The sequence below is a fragment of the Oncorhynchus keta genome, chromosome 37 (genome assembly GCF_023373465.1).
Source record: "Oncorhynchus keta strain PuntledgeMale-10-30-2019 chromosome 37, Oket_V2, whole genome shotgun sequence".
In the NCBI taxonomy this organism is placed as follows: Eukaryota; Metazoa; Chordata; class Actinopteri; order Salmoniformes; family Salmonidae; genus Oncorhynchus; species Oncorhynchus keta.
The window spans coordinates 24,996,086-25,012,288 of record NC_068457.1 but is presented as its reverse complement, the minus strand read 5'-3'; the positions used below and the strand labels follow the sequence as shown (position 1 = coordinate 25,012,288).

The 16,203-nt window shown below is 44.2% G+C and overlaps 1 protein-coding gene and 1 long non-coding RNA gene across 2 annotated transcripts; both read left to right on the top strand.

Moving 5' to 3' along the window:
- Positions 1-1,948: 1,948 nt before the first annotated feature.
- On the top strand, positions 1,949-8,939 carry mylz3 (myosin, light polypeptide 3, skeletal muscle). Its single transcript, XM_052499913.1, has 6 exons — positions 1,949-2,298; positions 2,884-2,944; positions 7,129-7,272; positions 7,778-7,948; positions 8,191-8,268; positions 8,487-8,939. The coding sequence occupies exons 1-6, from the start codon at positions 2,296-2,298 to the stop codon at positions 8,513-8,515; spliced, it is 486 nt and encodes a 161-aa protein (XP_052355873.1). The 5' UTR covers positions 1,949-2,295; the 3' UTR covers positions 8,516-8,939.
- LOC127916784 (uncharacterized) lies at positions 2,955-5,768 on the top strand. Its single transcript, XR_008095954.1, has 4 exons — positions 2,955-3,394; positions 3,554-4,459; positions 4,575-5,648; positions 5,725-5,768. It is a non-coding gene; the product is annotated as an uncharacterized LOC127916784 (long non-coding RNA).
- Positions 8,940-16,203: the final 7,264 nt, after the last annotated feature.

Below are 16,203 nucleotides of genomic sequence, written 5' to 3'. Positions count from 1 at the left end.
ATTGGCTAACGTCCACCTCTGTCATAATGTATTGGTAAAACATGCAACACACAAACTGTAGAATGAAAACAAGAACAAGCCTTTACTTTTGCCAACTGTAGCATTGAATACAAGGGAAGCCAGTGATCATTTGGCCTACCTTGATAAAAAAAAGTATGAATAGCCAATCAGTCTTGATAAAAAGTATGAATAGCCAATCAGTCTTGATAAAAAGTATGAATAGCCAATCAGCCTTGATAAAAAGTATGAATAGCCAATCAGCCTTGATAAAAAGTATGAATAGCCAATCAGCCTTGATAAAAAGTATGAATAGCCAATCAGCCTTGATAAAAAGTATGAATAGCCAATCAGCCTTGATAAAAAGTATGAATAGCCAATCAGCCTTGATAAAAAGTATGAACAGCCAATCAGCCTTGATAAAAAGTATGAACAGCCAATCAGCCTTGATAAAAAGTATGAATAGCCAATCAGTCTTGATAAAAAGTATGAATAGCCAATCAGTCTTGATAAAAAGTATGAATAGCCAATCAGTCTTGATAAAAAGTATGAATAGCCAATCAGCCTTGAGCTCAACTGTGAATGGTCCTGACTCACCAAAACAAAGTGTAAAGGGAAGCCAGCTTGGATATGCCATCACTCCTATCACAGAAAAATACCTTGAATTGTTGCATCTCGTTTTGTTGTTGTCCAACGGTGGCCATCTTGCTAAAATGGACCCTTTCCTAAATGTTCCATGGGTGGAGATGGGTATTTGGATTTGTGGGTTTACTTAGTTCTCTGCACTGGCCAATGATTATTACAGTGATTTTGATTCAACCATAAAATACATTGTGTCCCTGGACTAAGAAGATTGAAGTTCAATATGTAGCTAGACGTAGAAGGCTAATGTTAACTAGATAACATTGCCCATGAAAGGAAGTTATTCTAGCGAGCAAGCGTTTTAGCCAGGTAGCCTAAGACGACAACAAATAAAGCGTGTACTGACAATCATAGACCGTTTCGTCAACGTGCAAGAGAGAAGGATGGCATTGACCTCTACAAGTAGGGTGAGTCAACATGTTTTTCCCACTTGCACGAACAAACACATCAGAACCATGGACAGCCGCATATTTAGCGTCCATTGATTGGACACTTGTTAGTGGTGTCTTTTTGTTGTCACTGTTTTATGCTAAGCACAGGTGATGCTGCAATAGTAGAGGCAGCTCCTGTTTTCTTTGCGACTTTCAGTAACTGTCCCTGGTTCTAAATCATTAGTCCCAAAATATGGGAAACATGAACTTTGTTGACCATGCTGTATGTCAGGTAAAACTAACTGTTACATACAACATGCTTTGTGGACTAAACCGGACAGAGTTGCACTCCGGTTTTGTGATGAAACAGAGGTGTGATTGAATGTATTCTGCCACTGTGTCTACTTATTGTCTCTGCCTTTAGACCTAAATATCACGGTGTCAAGACATATGGACTAACAGGTTATAGAGCAAACAACTCAATTATCACAACACACAGGTTGTAATATGGCTTTTTTTCTGGCTTGGCTTCCCAGGGGATTTTTTTAACCCACGCACATCTACTTATTAGCCTACCACCGAATTCGTGTCAGTTGTTTATGGCCTAATGCAAATAGGTGTGCAGCGTCAATAGGAAAAGGCTAACTTGATTTGTAGGGCACTATGCTTATTACGGCCCAAAAAACATCCTGTTAAACGTTGTGCTTCATGACGTACTGTTGCTGCGGACCCAACAGGACCCTGCTTTTCGTTGTGTGTTTTGACTACTCCCCTATACAACCATAAGAGGAGGAAGACTCTCACTGTTTAAAAATATCACATGAGAAGCTTTCTGCAGTTGTAGGTTCTGGTGGTTCGGCGCATTTTTAAAAATCCGCTCCGGAACACGCAAATCCAGCCCATTTCAGTGCCCATCTATCACCCACCTACTTCAGGCTAGAATGTCAACCAATAAAATAATTTGCGACCCTTGTAAAGGGGTTTGGAAATGCTGACCCGAGACAAGGCGTCTCGAATCAGTTCCTTAGCCGACTAAATATAGCCCTGTCCCCGTCCTTCTAAAGGCCTGCCAGCGCTCCAAGAGGCGACCACAGCTCCACTTTCCGTATTGCCCTAAGAAAGTTAGAGAACTTCCAGAGTGGCATCTGACCCGCCCCGTGACATCACCACCCGATCATAAATAAGAGAGGGACATTGAGCATGGTTCAGGACCACTCTCTCTCTCTCGGGACTCCGGCTTCTTTAGTATTTCTTTCTGCCCCGTGTCAACTCCTTCATCTCCGTAATGGTGTGTACTTTGGGATTTACCACTGCCTGAATGCTTCTTTTTGTGCCTATACATTTGTGTGGCTTTGGGGCTATTGGATGATCTAAAAGCCTGACGTTGCTACAGAACTACCATCTGTGTGATTTGGTATAGAGATTGGATATCAAGACTTGGGTGGTTCCTTTCTTTAACAAAATAAGCCACTGTCATACTCCATTTTGGGGGGAAGAAACCAAGGTGGAAGTATTAGATTAGAGCTTCTCATTGGGCTCCACAGAGAAACCTTGGAATATCTCCCTAATGCTTATCTGTACATCTCTACGTACTTGTACCATTGAAAGCATTTAATCTAGCCATCGTCACACTAACTACTGTAATTACTACTGAATGTAGACCTCCTATACACCTGTACTTGTATGTTATTCTGTTGAGCACCTGCATCACTTTGAGATTAGTCTCTGTATCACCATGGTGCCGGCGATGTGTTGGTACTTTGAGAACGGCAGGACGCCCTGTGGTGCATGATGGTGATGGATTGGTTATAACAGGTCCCAGATCAGGTCCTAGGGACTCATCCTTGTCTTGTGCTGTGTGCATCTTTAATAGGCTGATGCTGCTCCCGCTGAGGCATCCGCCGCCTCTGCTTTTTCGGCCGACCAGCTCGAGGGTAAGTGAAGTGTGTTGAGTTTCTCAGGGCCGTCTCTTTGTTCAGTCTATCTACTCTCTAGGTGAGGACTGTGTAGGACTAGGTGAGGACTCTGTGTAGGACTAGGTGAGGACTCTGTGTAGGACTAGGTGAGGACTCTGTGTAGGACTAGGTGAGGACTCTGTGTAGGACTAGGTGAGGACTCTGTGTAGGACTAGGTGAGGACTCTGTGTAGGACTAGGTGAGGACTCTGTGTAGGACTAGGTGAGGACTCTGTGTAGGACTAGGTGAGGACTCTGTGTAGGACTAGGTGAGGACTCTGTGTAGGACTAGGTGAGGACTCTGTGTAGGACTAGGTGAGGACTCTGTGTAGGACTAGGTGAGGACTCTGTGTAGGACTAGGTGAGGACTCTGTGTAGGACTAGGTGAGGACTCTGTGTAGGACTAGGTGAGGACTCTGTGTAGGACTAGGTGAGGACTCTGTAGGACTAGGTGAGGACTCTGTGTAGGACTAGGTGAGGACTCTGTGTGGGACTAGGTGAGGACTCTGTGTGGGACTAGGTGAGGACTGTGTGTAGGACTAGGTGAGGACTCTGTGTAGGACTAGGTGAGGACTGTGTGTAGGACTAGGTGAGGACTCTGTGTAGGACTAGGTGAGGACTCTGTGTAGGACTAGGTGAGGACTCTGTGTAGGACTAGGTGAGGACTCTGTGTAGGACTAGGTGAGGACTCTGTGTAGGACTAGGTGAGGACTCTGTGTAGGACTAGGTGAGGACTCTGTGTAGGACTAGGTGAGGACTCTGTGTAGGACTAGGTGAGGACTCTGTGTAGGACTAGGTGAGGACTCTGTGTAGGACTAGGTGAGGACTCTGTGTAGGACTAGGTGAGGACTCTGTGTAGGACTAGGTGAGGACTCTGTGTAGGACTAGGTGAGGACTCTGTGTAGGACTAGGTGAGGACTCTGTGTAGGACTAGGTGAGGACTCTGTGTAGGACTAGGTGAGGACTCTGTGTAGGACTAGGTGAGGACTATGTCTTTACAGATAGCTCAGTGATAAAGCATGTCCCCTGTGTTTTACAAAGTAGCACTCACCAAGTTCAATAGGCAAAATTACACTCAGTCAAGTTGCCCCCAGAATACATTCCCCTGTGGACTAGCTTTAGTTATCCTCTCAATGTAGAATTGTATGATCTGCATGGCTTCTGCACCATGAGGTCCCCTCTGTGAGGGCCTAACAAAGTGTGATAAGTCACTGGAAATGACCTAAGTTGTGTCCACTAGTTTTGGAGCCCATGGCCTTGACAACACAAGTGCAGGGGCTTGTTCAGCTGTCCAGAGGAGATTAGTGTCCCTGCTTCTATTCTGAGCAGCACTGTCTTGTCTTGAATGACAGAGCACAGTGGTCCTTAGGGCTCGCGTGGCCAGCCGCATCTCCGTACAGCAGGAGCCTGACCCCCCCACCCTTTGTTCCTCACTGAAGGACATGATCTTTTAAAAGACTCCTTTAGAGTGGCTGTTGTTTTTGTGTAGAGCTAGGTGGTGTGTAGAACTAGTGGCAGTTGGTGTGTAGAACTAGTAGCAGTTAGTGTGTAGAACTAGTGGCAGTTGGTGTGTAGAACTAGTGGCAGTTGGTGTGTAGAACTAGTAGCAGTTGGTGTGTAGAACTAGTAGCAGTTAGTGTGTAGAACTAGTGGCAGTTGGTGTGTAGAACTAGTGGCAGTTGGTGTGTAGAACTAGTGGCAGTTGGTGTGTAGAACTAGTGGCAGTTGGTGTGTAGAACTAGTGGCAGTTGGTGTGTAGAACTAGTGGCAGTTGGTGTGTAGAACTAGTGGCAGTTGGTGTGTAGAACTAGCGGCAGTTGGTGTGTAGAACTAGCGGCAGCTGGTGTGTAGAACTAGCGGCAGCTGGTGTGTAGAACTAGCGGCAGCTGGTGTGTAGAACTAGCGGCAGCTGGTGTGTAGAACTAGCGGCAGCTGGTGTGTAGAACTAGCGGCAGCTGGTGTGTAGAACTAGCGGCAGCTGGTGTGTAGAACTAGCGGCAGCTGGTGTGTAGAACTAGCGGCAGCTGGTGTGTAGAACTAGCGGCAGCTGGTGTGTGTGTGTGTGTGTGTAGAACTAACTAGTGGTAGGTAACTGGTCAGAAAAGGGTGAGCTGGAAATGAACTGTTGAGGCCCTTTATTCATTTTAGCACCTAGTTAAGTATCACGTCAGTCAGTGGCAGTCCAGTGGAATGTACACTCTCCTATACTGGACACATCATTAACACACTGTTCATAAGACCATATACAATTCCTGTATGTCATCTTATACAATACAATACAATTATTGTATAGGTGTTATTTTATCAGACAAGTCACTATTAGAATAAATTGGTAACACTTGATCAACTTTCATAAATAAGCATTAATAAACAAATGTTTTTTCATTATTTGTAAACATTTATAACCATTTATAATGTAATAAAAGTTATTATAAAGTGTTACCTAAAGAATCCACTGCTTCTGCATACTCTAGACTAGAGAAATAGCTATTGGCTGGAGGAGCAGCTTGGCTGGGTGCTGCAGGAATACAGGCGAGCCCATTTGGCTGGAGGAGCAGCTAGGCTGGGTGCTGCAGGAGAAGCTAGACTGGGTGCTGCAGGAATACAGGTGGGCCCCATTGGCTGGAGGAGAAGCTAGGCTGGGTGCTGCAGGAGAAGCTAGGCTGGGTGCTGCAGGAATACAGGTGGGCCCCATTGGCTGGAGGAGAAGCTAAGCTGGGTGCTGCAGGAGAAGCTAGGCTGGGTGCTGCAGGAATGCAGGTGGGCCCCATTGGCTGGAGGAGAAGCTAGGCTGGGTGCTGCAGGAGAAGCTAGGCTGGGTGCTAGGAATACAAGCCCATTTGGCTGGAAGCAGCAGGCTGGGTGCTGCAGGAGAAGCTAGGCTGGGTGCTGCAGGAATAAAGCCCATTTGGCTGGAAGCAGCTAGGCTGGGTGCTATAGGCTGGGTGCTGCAGGAATACAAAGCCCATTTATAAGCAGCTAGGCTGGGTGCTGCAGGAGAAGCTAGGCTGGGTGCTGCAGGAATACAGGTGGGCCCCATTGGCTGGAGGAGAAGCTAGGCTGGGTGCTGCAGGAGAAGCTAGGCTGGGTGCTGCAGGAATGCAGGTGGGCCCCATTGGCTGGAGGAGAAGCTAGGCTGGGTGCTGCAGGAGAAGCTAGGCTGGGTGCTGCAGGAATACAGGCGAGCCCATTTGGCTGGAGGAGCAGCTAGGCTGGGTGCTGGAGTAGAAGCTAGGCTGGGTGCTGCAGGAATGCAGGTGGGCCCCATTGGCTGGAGGAGAAGCTAGGCTGGGTGCTGCAGGAATGCAGGAGGCCCCATTGGCTGGAGGAGAAGTTAGGCTGGGTGCTGGAGGAGAAGCTAGGCTGGGTGCTGCAGGAGAAGCTAGGCTGGGTGCTGCAGGAATGCAGGCGGGCCCCATTGGCTGGAGGAGAAGCTAGGCTGGGTGCTGCAGGAATGCAGGCGGGCCCTATGCTAGCATGTGTTGATTACTCCAGAGTCAGCATTCTTATGTTTAAACCGAGCAGACGGACACGCCCGTGCCCGTATACGGCATGGGTTATTTTCTTAGGGCGTATTGCTTGTCAGTCGCTGGTTCTAAATGCCAAACGCCAGCAGGCCTTGTAGGGGGAGTGAGGGAGGGGGGCAGCTGCTGCAGTTCAGAAATCACATAAGGCCAGTAATCTGTTGGATCACTTTCAATTGGGATTCACAGTGGAGTCCATAGAAATAGGGACCCGCCTGCCATGCTACCTTTCTGCACCTCTACAGTTGCTAATTATTCAGGGGACAATGAGGGAGGAATCAAGCGGTCGCCATCTTGGAATCTGCAGCACAGCAACATGAGACATGTCGTTTCTCACCATTCTCCAGTGCTGCATTTAGAATGAACTTTTAGGAGAACGGTGTCATTGATTGCGTGTAGTTTTACTAGAAGTATTGAACAAATATCTGGTCTGTTTTGCCATTGGTTCACAAAACAAAATGACTAATAACGACGAAGCTCCTTTTCGCCCCTTTCAATAACTAAAATATTACAACTTTGATTTATTGAAACATTTTGAGTGTGAAGAGTTGTCAGGTTACTTACTGTATGTTTGTGCCCACTTTCTGCTTGTCTTCATCCAACTCATCGTAACTCTTCTGCTCTTCCCTCCGCCCTCCAGACTTCAAAGAGGCCTTCGGGCTCTTCGACAGAGTCGGTGACAGCATGATTGGATACAACCAGGTGGCTGATGTCATGCGCGCCCTGGGACAGAACCCCCAGAACAAGGAGGTTGCAGCGATCCTGGGAAAACCAACCCCCGATGGTGAGACCACCACTACTCCTATAGGGATAGGTTGAGAGAACGTTGTGAGAACGTCATGACACGTTCAGGTATAAATGTAGTATGAAGACCAAACAGGCCTCTCAACTCCTGTAGAATAAGTAATGATGTCTGTTCTAGTCATGACATTGCAAAGTCCCACATACGTTTTCCCTACTGAATGTGGCCCCGGGGATGGAATAGTCCCAAAAGTGTAAATCCCACCCCACCGCCCTCCAGGTGGTCTTGATCAAACACTCCACGTATTTGAAATAAACAAATACTCTTTGAACCCACATCTGGTAACAATGTGAATGTTAATTTTGTTGTCTCGTTGAAAGACCGATTATATAAAATAATAATGAGGTAACGACCGTCACTAGCGAGACACTACTGTTGTACGTGGTGTGTACGGTGTGATCGTAGGAAAACAAGCAGTGGAAGGCTGTAGATGGGACCACCCTACCGTGTGTGACTAATGTTGATCTCTTCTCCTTCGTCGTGTCAGATATGGCCAACAAGAGGCTGGCCTTCGCCGATTTCATGCCCATGATGGAAAAGGTGGATAAAATAGTGAAGGGTACACTTGATGACTACGTTGAGGGTCTCCGCGTCTTCGACAAGGAGGGCAACGGCACCGTGTCTGGGGCTGAGCTGCGCATCGTGCTGGGCACACTGGGTGAGTGGAGTCGATACATTTAGACACGTTACAGTACAGCGCTGACTGGGCAGTGGGTTAGGGGTTGGCTGGGTGACATCCCCTGGCCACCTTACACCCGAGGGACACTACTGCCACATTGCTTACACCTGTCTAAACGTCTCAGATCTACCCAAGTGCTTAGGGTGTAGGGTGTGTTGGGGTTGATTTTGCATTCAGGATGCGTGTGTTATCCTGACTGGCTCGTTGTTGGTCCCTCTTAGGTGAGAAGATGTCCGAGGCCGAGATTGATTCCCTCCTTATAGGTCAGGAGGACGAGAACGGCAGCATCAACTATGAGGGCAAGTCTTGTTCAACCTCTAAAGAGCCAATACCTTGGATCCTGCACAGATCACGTCACAGACTGTTTTAGTAACACTATCATTCAAATATTATACTCTTATTTAAAGTGATCAAATTGATGTTTATCAAATGATTTTATAAATGTGTTTGTTTTTTATGATTTTTTTATTTGGTCTCTTGCTCCAGTACTTATGCTTTCTCTCTATTCTCCCGACAGCTTTCGTCAAGCACGTCCTGTCTGTGTAAGATAGTGCTTCGGCAACCAAAGCTTATCTATCTCCCAGACCCCATGGTGTCAGGACTGTTTTTCTAAAGACCAACCTAGGAAAGAAAAGGACTATAATGGGATGTCGAAAAGCCATTCTGTGTTTGTTTTATTTTCCTCTGTCAACTTTTCAACTCATCACTACTCCTCTCTACGGAAGTGACCTCTCCGCTGTCAGATCCCTCGCCTCCACCTGGGGCATGTTTCTCCACTTGGGGTGGGACGGTGACCACTCATCAAGTAGGGGATTGTACCCTCTGCCCCGCCCACCTCATGTCATCATCATCTTGCCGGCAATGCTGGCGGGAAAAGATTGTGGATCGGCCGCCAAGCCCCTCCCCCGTCAGTTATATTTATTTTCACTCTGCCGTTTCAGAATAAACTTTTCCAAAAGTACATCCCCCACCTGGCTTGATTGTTGGTCTTCTTCTTTGAGCTTTGTGACGATGTACTATTTTACAGGTGTCCTCCATGAAAAGATAAGACAGGAATATTAAGATGTGTATAAATACACCTTCACTGAAATACAACTATCATATCATAGCATATTTTTTTCATAAACATGTAGTAATATTAAACAAGTGAACTACTGTGACCTGTTGACTGAAAGAACACTATTTGCTGAATCTACAGTTACATGTTGCAATGGTAAGTTAAAGGCCCAATGCCCCCGTTTTTATTATGGTTTTCAATGGGGGGACCGGGGTGGTGGGGGCTGAAAACGAGCATTTATTGGCAGAGAGTTTTGGAACTCTGTTACTGGTTTATTAACTAAACTCCATCCCACCAAAACAGGCTGAAACTTAAGGCATTCTTATCTAAACAGCTCTTACTCTAAAAGGGCATTATCATAATTTTCACAATTTCACAGTATTATACCAACCTCAGTGTGGAAATCTATAATACAGGAAAGTCACGTTTTTGACTGCAATGGGCCTTTAATGTGATGAAAATAGGAAGGTTGAAGACATTACAAATAACTTCTTCCATCGACTGTTTGACACATCTTCAGAAACCCAGGGATCTCACTTAGCATCTATCATGTTTGACTAGTCCCATACAGCCGTGCCATTTATCCATACATGGGTATTAAAGTATCATCAAGCAACATATGGCTATATCAAGCCTTTTTGTACTGCAGAAAATATATGTTAGCCCACTGTAAAACATATTCTCTTTTGGTACATACTTGCTGTTGAATGAAATGACCCATTCAAAAGGTTAGTTCACAATCTCACTGGATTAGAGAATAGCAAATCCCACACTGATGGGGGATAAGAATTTGTTCTTAACTGACTTGCCTAGTTAAATAAAGGTTAAATATTTTAAAAATACCCTGAAATTTAGACTTTTCAATGTAACCCAAAACATATTGGGTTTTGAATAAAATAACAAATTAAAAAGTTTTGTTAATCTTATTGGATTATTGAAGCCCAAATCCCATACTACCCTAGGATACGTATGTAATGTGTAGGCAGAGAAAATATGTCGTAGGCTCATTCAGCAGGCCTTACCTCCGCCCAGTAGATGGCAGCACATTCAACAGATGAGGCTGTAGCCTACTCTTAAAGAAACGCATTCACTTTTGTTGTGTCGGTTGGGTAAAAGTGTTACACGGGAAAATGTTCTCAAAAGCTGTCAAAACGTGTTTAACTAGTGTGAAAAATACATGTCGAAGTTGACAGATACTCTCTACTGCAAGTGCCAGATCCGTTCGTTTTGAGCAGTACTCAATGAGCAGTACATCAATTATTATTGTTTCTATGGGGAATAGTGTTGAATTCATCAATGATGCATAAACATATTTTAGTTTTACAATGTTGTCATGTGACTTAATCAGCAAGCAAAATATAGCTAGTTAGTTATATTGTTCAACATTGTCTGTTGACCCGCTAATGCGAAACTGGGACACAGTCACCTTGGGAATATAACCAGAAATACCTAGTTACGCTTAGTTAGTTAGCTAGCTTGCTAGAGGGTTTGAGTCCATAATAACTCAGCTATACAACACTGCATACATACTCCCTATTCATGAAACGGACTATCCTGATCGATTGAATGGTTGTTTTATTTCATTCTTGGCCTGGTTTAACCTAACTGACGTTATCTAGGTTACCGTGTCCTTGGCAATAGCGTGTGACTGCGGGTGCACCCGATTAGACTATAACCACACCATTAACAGGTGGAAACATCTTACCAATCACACCATTAACAGGTGGAAACATCTTACCAATCACACCATTAAAAGGTGGAAACATCTTGCCAATCACACCATTAAAAGGTGGAAACATCTTACCAATCACACCATTAACAGGTGGAAACATCTTACCAATCACACCATTAACAGGTGGAAACATCTTACCAATCACACCATTAAAAGGTGGAAACATCTTACCAATCACACCATTAACAGGTGGAAACATCTTACCAATCACACCATTAACAGGTGGAAACATCTTACCAATCACACCATTAACAGGTGGAAACATCTTACCAATCACACCATTAACAGGTGGAAACATCTTGCCAATCACACCATTAACAGGTGGAAACATCTTACCAATCACACCATTAAAAGGTGGAAACATCTTACCAATCACACCATTAACAGGTGGAAACATCTTACCAATCACACCATTAAAAGGTGGAAACATCTTACCAATCACACCATTAACAGGTGGAAACATCTTACCAATCACACCATTAAAAGGTGGAAACATCTTACCAATCACACCATTAAAAGGTGGAAACATCTTACCAATCACACCATTAACAGGTGGAAACATCTTACCAATCACACCATTAACAGGTGGAAACATCTTACCAATCACACCATTAACAGGTGGAAACATCTTACCAATCACACCATTAACAGGTGGAAACATCTTGCCAATCACACCATTAACAGGTGGAAACATCTTACCAATCACACCATTAACAGGTGGAAACATCTTACCAATCACACCATTAACAGGTGGAAACATCTTACCAATCACACCATTAACAGGTGGAAACATCTTACCAATCACACCATTAACAGGTGGAAACATCTTACCAATCACACCATTAACAGGTGGAAACATCTTACCAATCACACCATTAACAGGTGGAAACATCTTACCAATCACACCATTAACAGGTGGAAACATCTTACCAATCACACCATTAACAGGTGGAAACATCTTACCAATCACACCATTAACAGGTGGAAACATCTTACCAATCACACCATTAACAGGTGGAAACATCTTACCAATCACACCATTAAAAGGTGGAAACATCTTACCAATCACACCATTAACAGGTGGAAACATCTTACCAATCACACCATTAACAGGTGGAAACATCTTACCAATCACACCATTAAAAGGTGGAAACATCTTACCAATCACACCATTAAAAGGTGGAAACATCTTACCAATCACACCATTAACAGGTGGAAACATCTTACCAATCACACCATTAACAGGTGGAAACATCTTACCAATCACACCATTAACAGGTGGAAACATCTTACCAATCACACCATTAAAAGGTGGAAACATCTTACCAATCACACCATTAAAAGGTGGAAACATCTTACCAATCACACCATTAACAGGTGGAAACATCTTGCCAATCACACCATTAACAGGTGGAAACATCTTACCAATCACACCATTAACAGGTGGAAACATCTTACCAATCACACCATTAACAGGTGGAAACATCTTACCAATCACACCATTAAAAGGTGGAAACATCTTACCAATCACACCATTAACAGGTGGAAACATCTTACCAATCACACCATTAACAGGTGGAAACATCTTGCCAATCACACCATTAAAAGGTGGAAACATCTTACCAATCACACCATTAACAGGTGGAAACATCTTGCCAATCACACCATTAACAGGTGGAAACATCTTACCAATCACACCATTCAGGTGGAAACATCTTACCAATCACACCATTAAAAGGTGGAAACATCTTACCAATCACACCATTAACAGGTGGAAACATCTTACCAATCACACCATTAACAGGTGGAAACATCTTACCAATCACACCATTAAAGGTGGAAACATCTTACCAATCACACCATTAACAGGTGGAAACATCTTACCAATCACACCATTAACAGGTGGAAACATCTTACCAATCACACCATTAACAGGTGGAAACATCTTACCAATCACACCATTAACAGGTGGAAAATCTTACCAATCACACCATTAACAGGTGGAAAATCACCAATCACACCATTAACAGGTGGAAACATCTTACCAATCACACCATTAACAGGTGGAAACATCTTACCAATCACACCATTAACAGGTGGAAACATCTTACCAATCACACCATTAACAGGTGGAAACATCTTACCAATCACACCATTAACAGGTGGAAACATCTTACCAATCACACCATTAACAGGTGGAAACATCTTACCAATCACACCATTAACAGGTGGAAACATCTTACCAATCACACCATTAACAGGTGGAAACATCTTACCAATCACACCATTAACAGGTGGAAACATCTTACCAATCACACCATTAACAGGTGGAAACATCTTACCAATCACACCATTAAAGGTGGAAACATCTTACCAATCACACCATTAAAAGGTGGAAACATCTTACCAATCACACCATTAACAGGTGGAAACATCTTACCAATCACACCATTAACAGGTGGAAACATCTTACCAATCACACCATTAACAGGTGGAAACATCTTACCAATCACACCATTAACAGGTGGAAACATCTTACCAATCACACCATTAAAAGGTGGAAACATCTTGCCAATCACACCATTACCAAACAAGGTGGAAACATCTTACCAATCACACCATTAACAGGTGGAAACATCTTACCAATCACACCATTAAAAGGTGGAAACATCTTACCAATCACACCATTAAAAGGTGGAAACATCTTACCAATCACACCATTAACAGGTGGAAACATCTTGCCAATCACACCATTAAAAGGTGGAAACATCTTACCAATCACACCATTAACAGGTGGAAACATCTTACCAATCACACCATTAACAGGTGGAAACATCTTACCAATCACCCCATTAAAAGGTGGAAACATCTTACCAATCACACCATTAACAGGTGGAAACATCTTACCAATCACACCATTCATATGGTGAATGTGGATTTTTCCACCTTTTAATGGGGTGATTAGTGGCTAATCGGGTGCTTCTATATCTGAAGCTCTTTCACTTATCTTTTGCCTTTATGCTGCCTGGTAATCAATACTGTTATGGTTATGTCGGCGACCTAATGCACATTTTCCCCGATCAGTTCAGAAGTTTAACCGAAATAGTCATACAGGATTGATAAGGTAAGGTTAGACAAACTTGTGTTTAACAAACCTAATTTACAGTTTATAACAATAGCTGATCCCTATCTGAATTTTAACATAGTCGCAGTGTAATGATTCCATAGATTCTCAAAATAATTTTGTTTGATCAGCATAGTTGCACATTTATTTACCACAATCCTGGAAATCATAGGCTGTCATTGTTAATAATAATTCATTCTTAAAATTAACTGACTTGCCTAATTAAATAAAGGTTCAATAAAAATATTTAAAAATATCGGCAAAAAATGAAATACCTTTGTACCATCACGCAAACTGCAGGTCCCAGTTATAGTTTTAAAAAAGGGTGTGTATTTGTATGCAGATCTCAGTTATTAGAGCTTGCCACATTGTTAGCTTGTTCCTGATACCAGCCATGAAGGTACAGTCTGGGATTTGTGAACCAATAAAGGTACAATTTGGTATTGGGGAACCCATACAATCTGGGATCTTGGAATCTGTTCAGTGGTAATTATCATTCTTTATATTTAATTTATACATTTTCTTGCATTTTAGCTTTGGTACTTTATTTTGCATCCTCTCTATTAGATTACTCGGGTCAGCTCAACATTTATATTACCCACTACATCGTTTTTTTACTTTCAGGAAAAATGACCAAAACAACTCAGTGCCCCCACTGTCCTGCCCTCAACACACTGGCATGGAAAACATGCCAGACATGTTTTGGGATCTAAAAAACATGGATACCCTTCAGGCTGAGCAATACGGTCAAACACCGTAGTTCTACGCTAAAGCGAGCCTGGCTTGTGGTAAGTGTTTCACCATTTCACTCTTTTGAACTGAGCTGAGCTGGCCTGGTTATACGTGTTTCCACTAGGGGACCTCATGGACCATGGGAGACCTCATGGACTAGGGGGGAGACCTCATGGACTAGGGGGGACCTCATGGACTAGAGGGGGGACCTCATGGACTAGAGGGGAGACCTCATGGACTAGAGGGGAGACCTCATGGACTAGGGGGGGAACCTCCTGGACTAGGGGGGGGACCTCATGGACCATGGGGGGAGACCTCATGGACTAGGGGGAACCTCCTGGACTAGGGGGGGACCTCATGGACCATGGGAGACCTCATGGACTAGGGGGGGAACCTCCTCAGGGGGACCATAGGGGGGGAGACCTCATGGACTATGGGGGAGACCTCATGGACTAGGGGGGGGAGGGGGGGACCTCTGGACTAGGGGGAATGGACTAGGGGGGGGAACCTCCTGGACTAGGGGGGGACCTCCTGGACTAGGGGGACCTCCTGGACTAGGGGGACCTCCTGGACTAGGGGGACCTCATGGACTAGGGGGGACCTCATGGACTAGGGGGGGAACCTCCTGGACTAGGGGGGGGGACCTCATGGACTAGGGGGGGGGACCTCATGGACTAGGGGGGGAACCTCCTGGACTAGGGGGACTAGGGGGGGACCCTGGACACCTCATGGACTAGGGGGAACCTCCTCAGGGGGGAGGGACCTCGTGGACTAGGGGGGGACCTCATGGACTAGGGGAGGGATCTCCTGGACTAGGGGAGGGACCTCATGGACTAGGGGGGGAACCTCCTGGACTAGGGGGGCCTCATGGACTAGGGGAGGGACCTCAGTTAGTCCTCAGTTAGTCAAATTACTACCCAGACTATTTGCATTGGCCCCTCCCCTTTTTATGCTGCTGCTACTCGCTGTTTATTATCTATGCATAGTCACTTTACCACTACCTACATGTACATATTATCTCAATAACCGGTACCCTCTGAATATAGCCTCATTAGTCAGTTTATTGTGTTTAGAATTTATTTATTCTTTTACTTTTATTTAGTAAATATTTTCTTAACTCTTTTTCTTGAAACTGCATTGTTGGTTAAGGACTTGTAAGTAGGCATTTTATGGTAAGGTCTACAACTGTTGTATTCAGCGCATGTGACGAATTCGATTTGATTTCCGTGGAAATCGACTCTAAAATCCAATTTAACACAAAACATACTGCCTTTTGAATAAAACATTGAATTAAAATGTTTTATTAAATCTCACTGGATTATTGTTGAAACCTAAATAAGTGCATTTGGAATTATTCAGACCCCTTCACCTTTTCCACATTTTGTTACATTATTCTAAAATGTATTAAATAGTTTTTTCCCCCTCCTCAATCTACACACAAGTTTGCTCCAGGCGGGATGCTTGTCATTCAGGCCAAAGAGTTCAATCGTGGTTTCATCAGACCAGAGAATCTTGTTTCTCATAGTCTGAGTCCTTTAGGTGCCTTTTGGCATAGTCCAAGTGTGCTGTCATGTACCTTTTACTGAGGA

Bases quoted from the DNA above. Each gene is read 5' to 3' on its own strand.
- mylz3 (XM_052499913.1), top strand. The intron at 2,945-7,128 runs GTAAGTGAAGTG...TCCGCCCTCCAG, and splicing joins TTCGGCCGACCAGCTCGAGG to ACTTCAAAGAGGCCTTCGGG. The intron at 8,269-8,486 runs GCAAGTCTTGTT...TTCTCCCGACAG, and splicing joins CGGCAGCATCAACTATGAGG to CTTTCGTCAAGCACGTCCTG.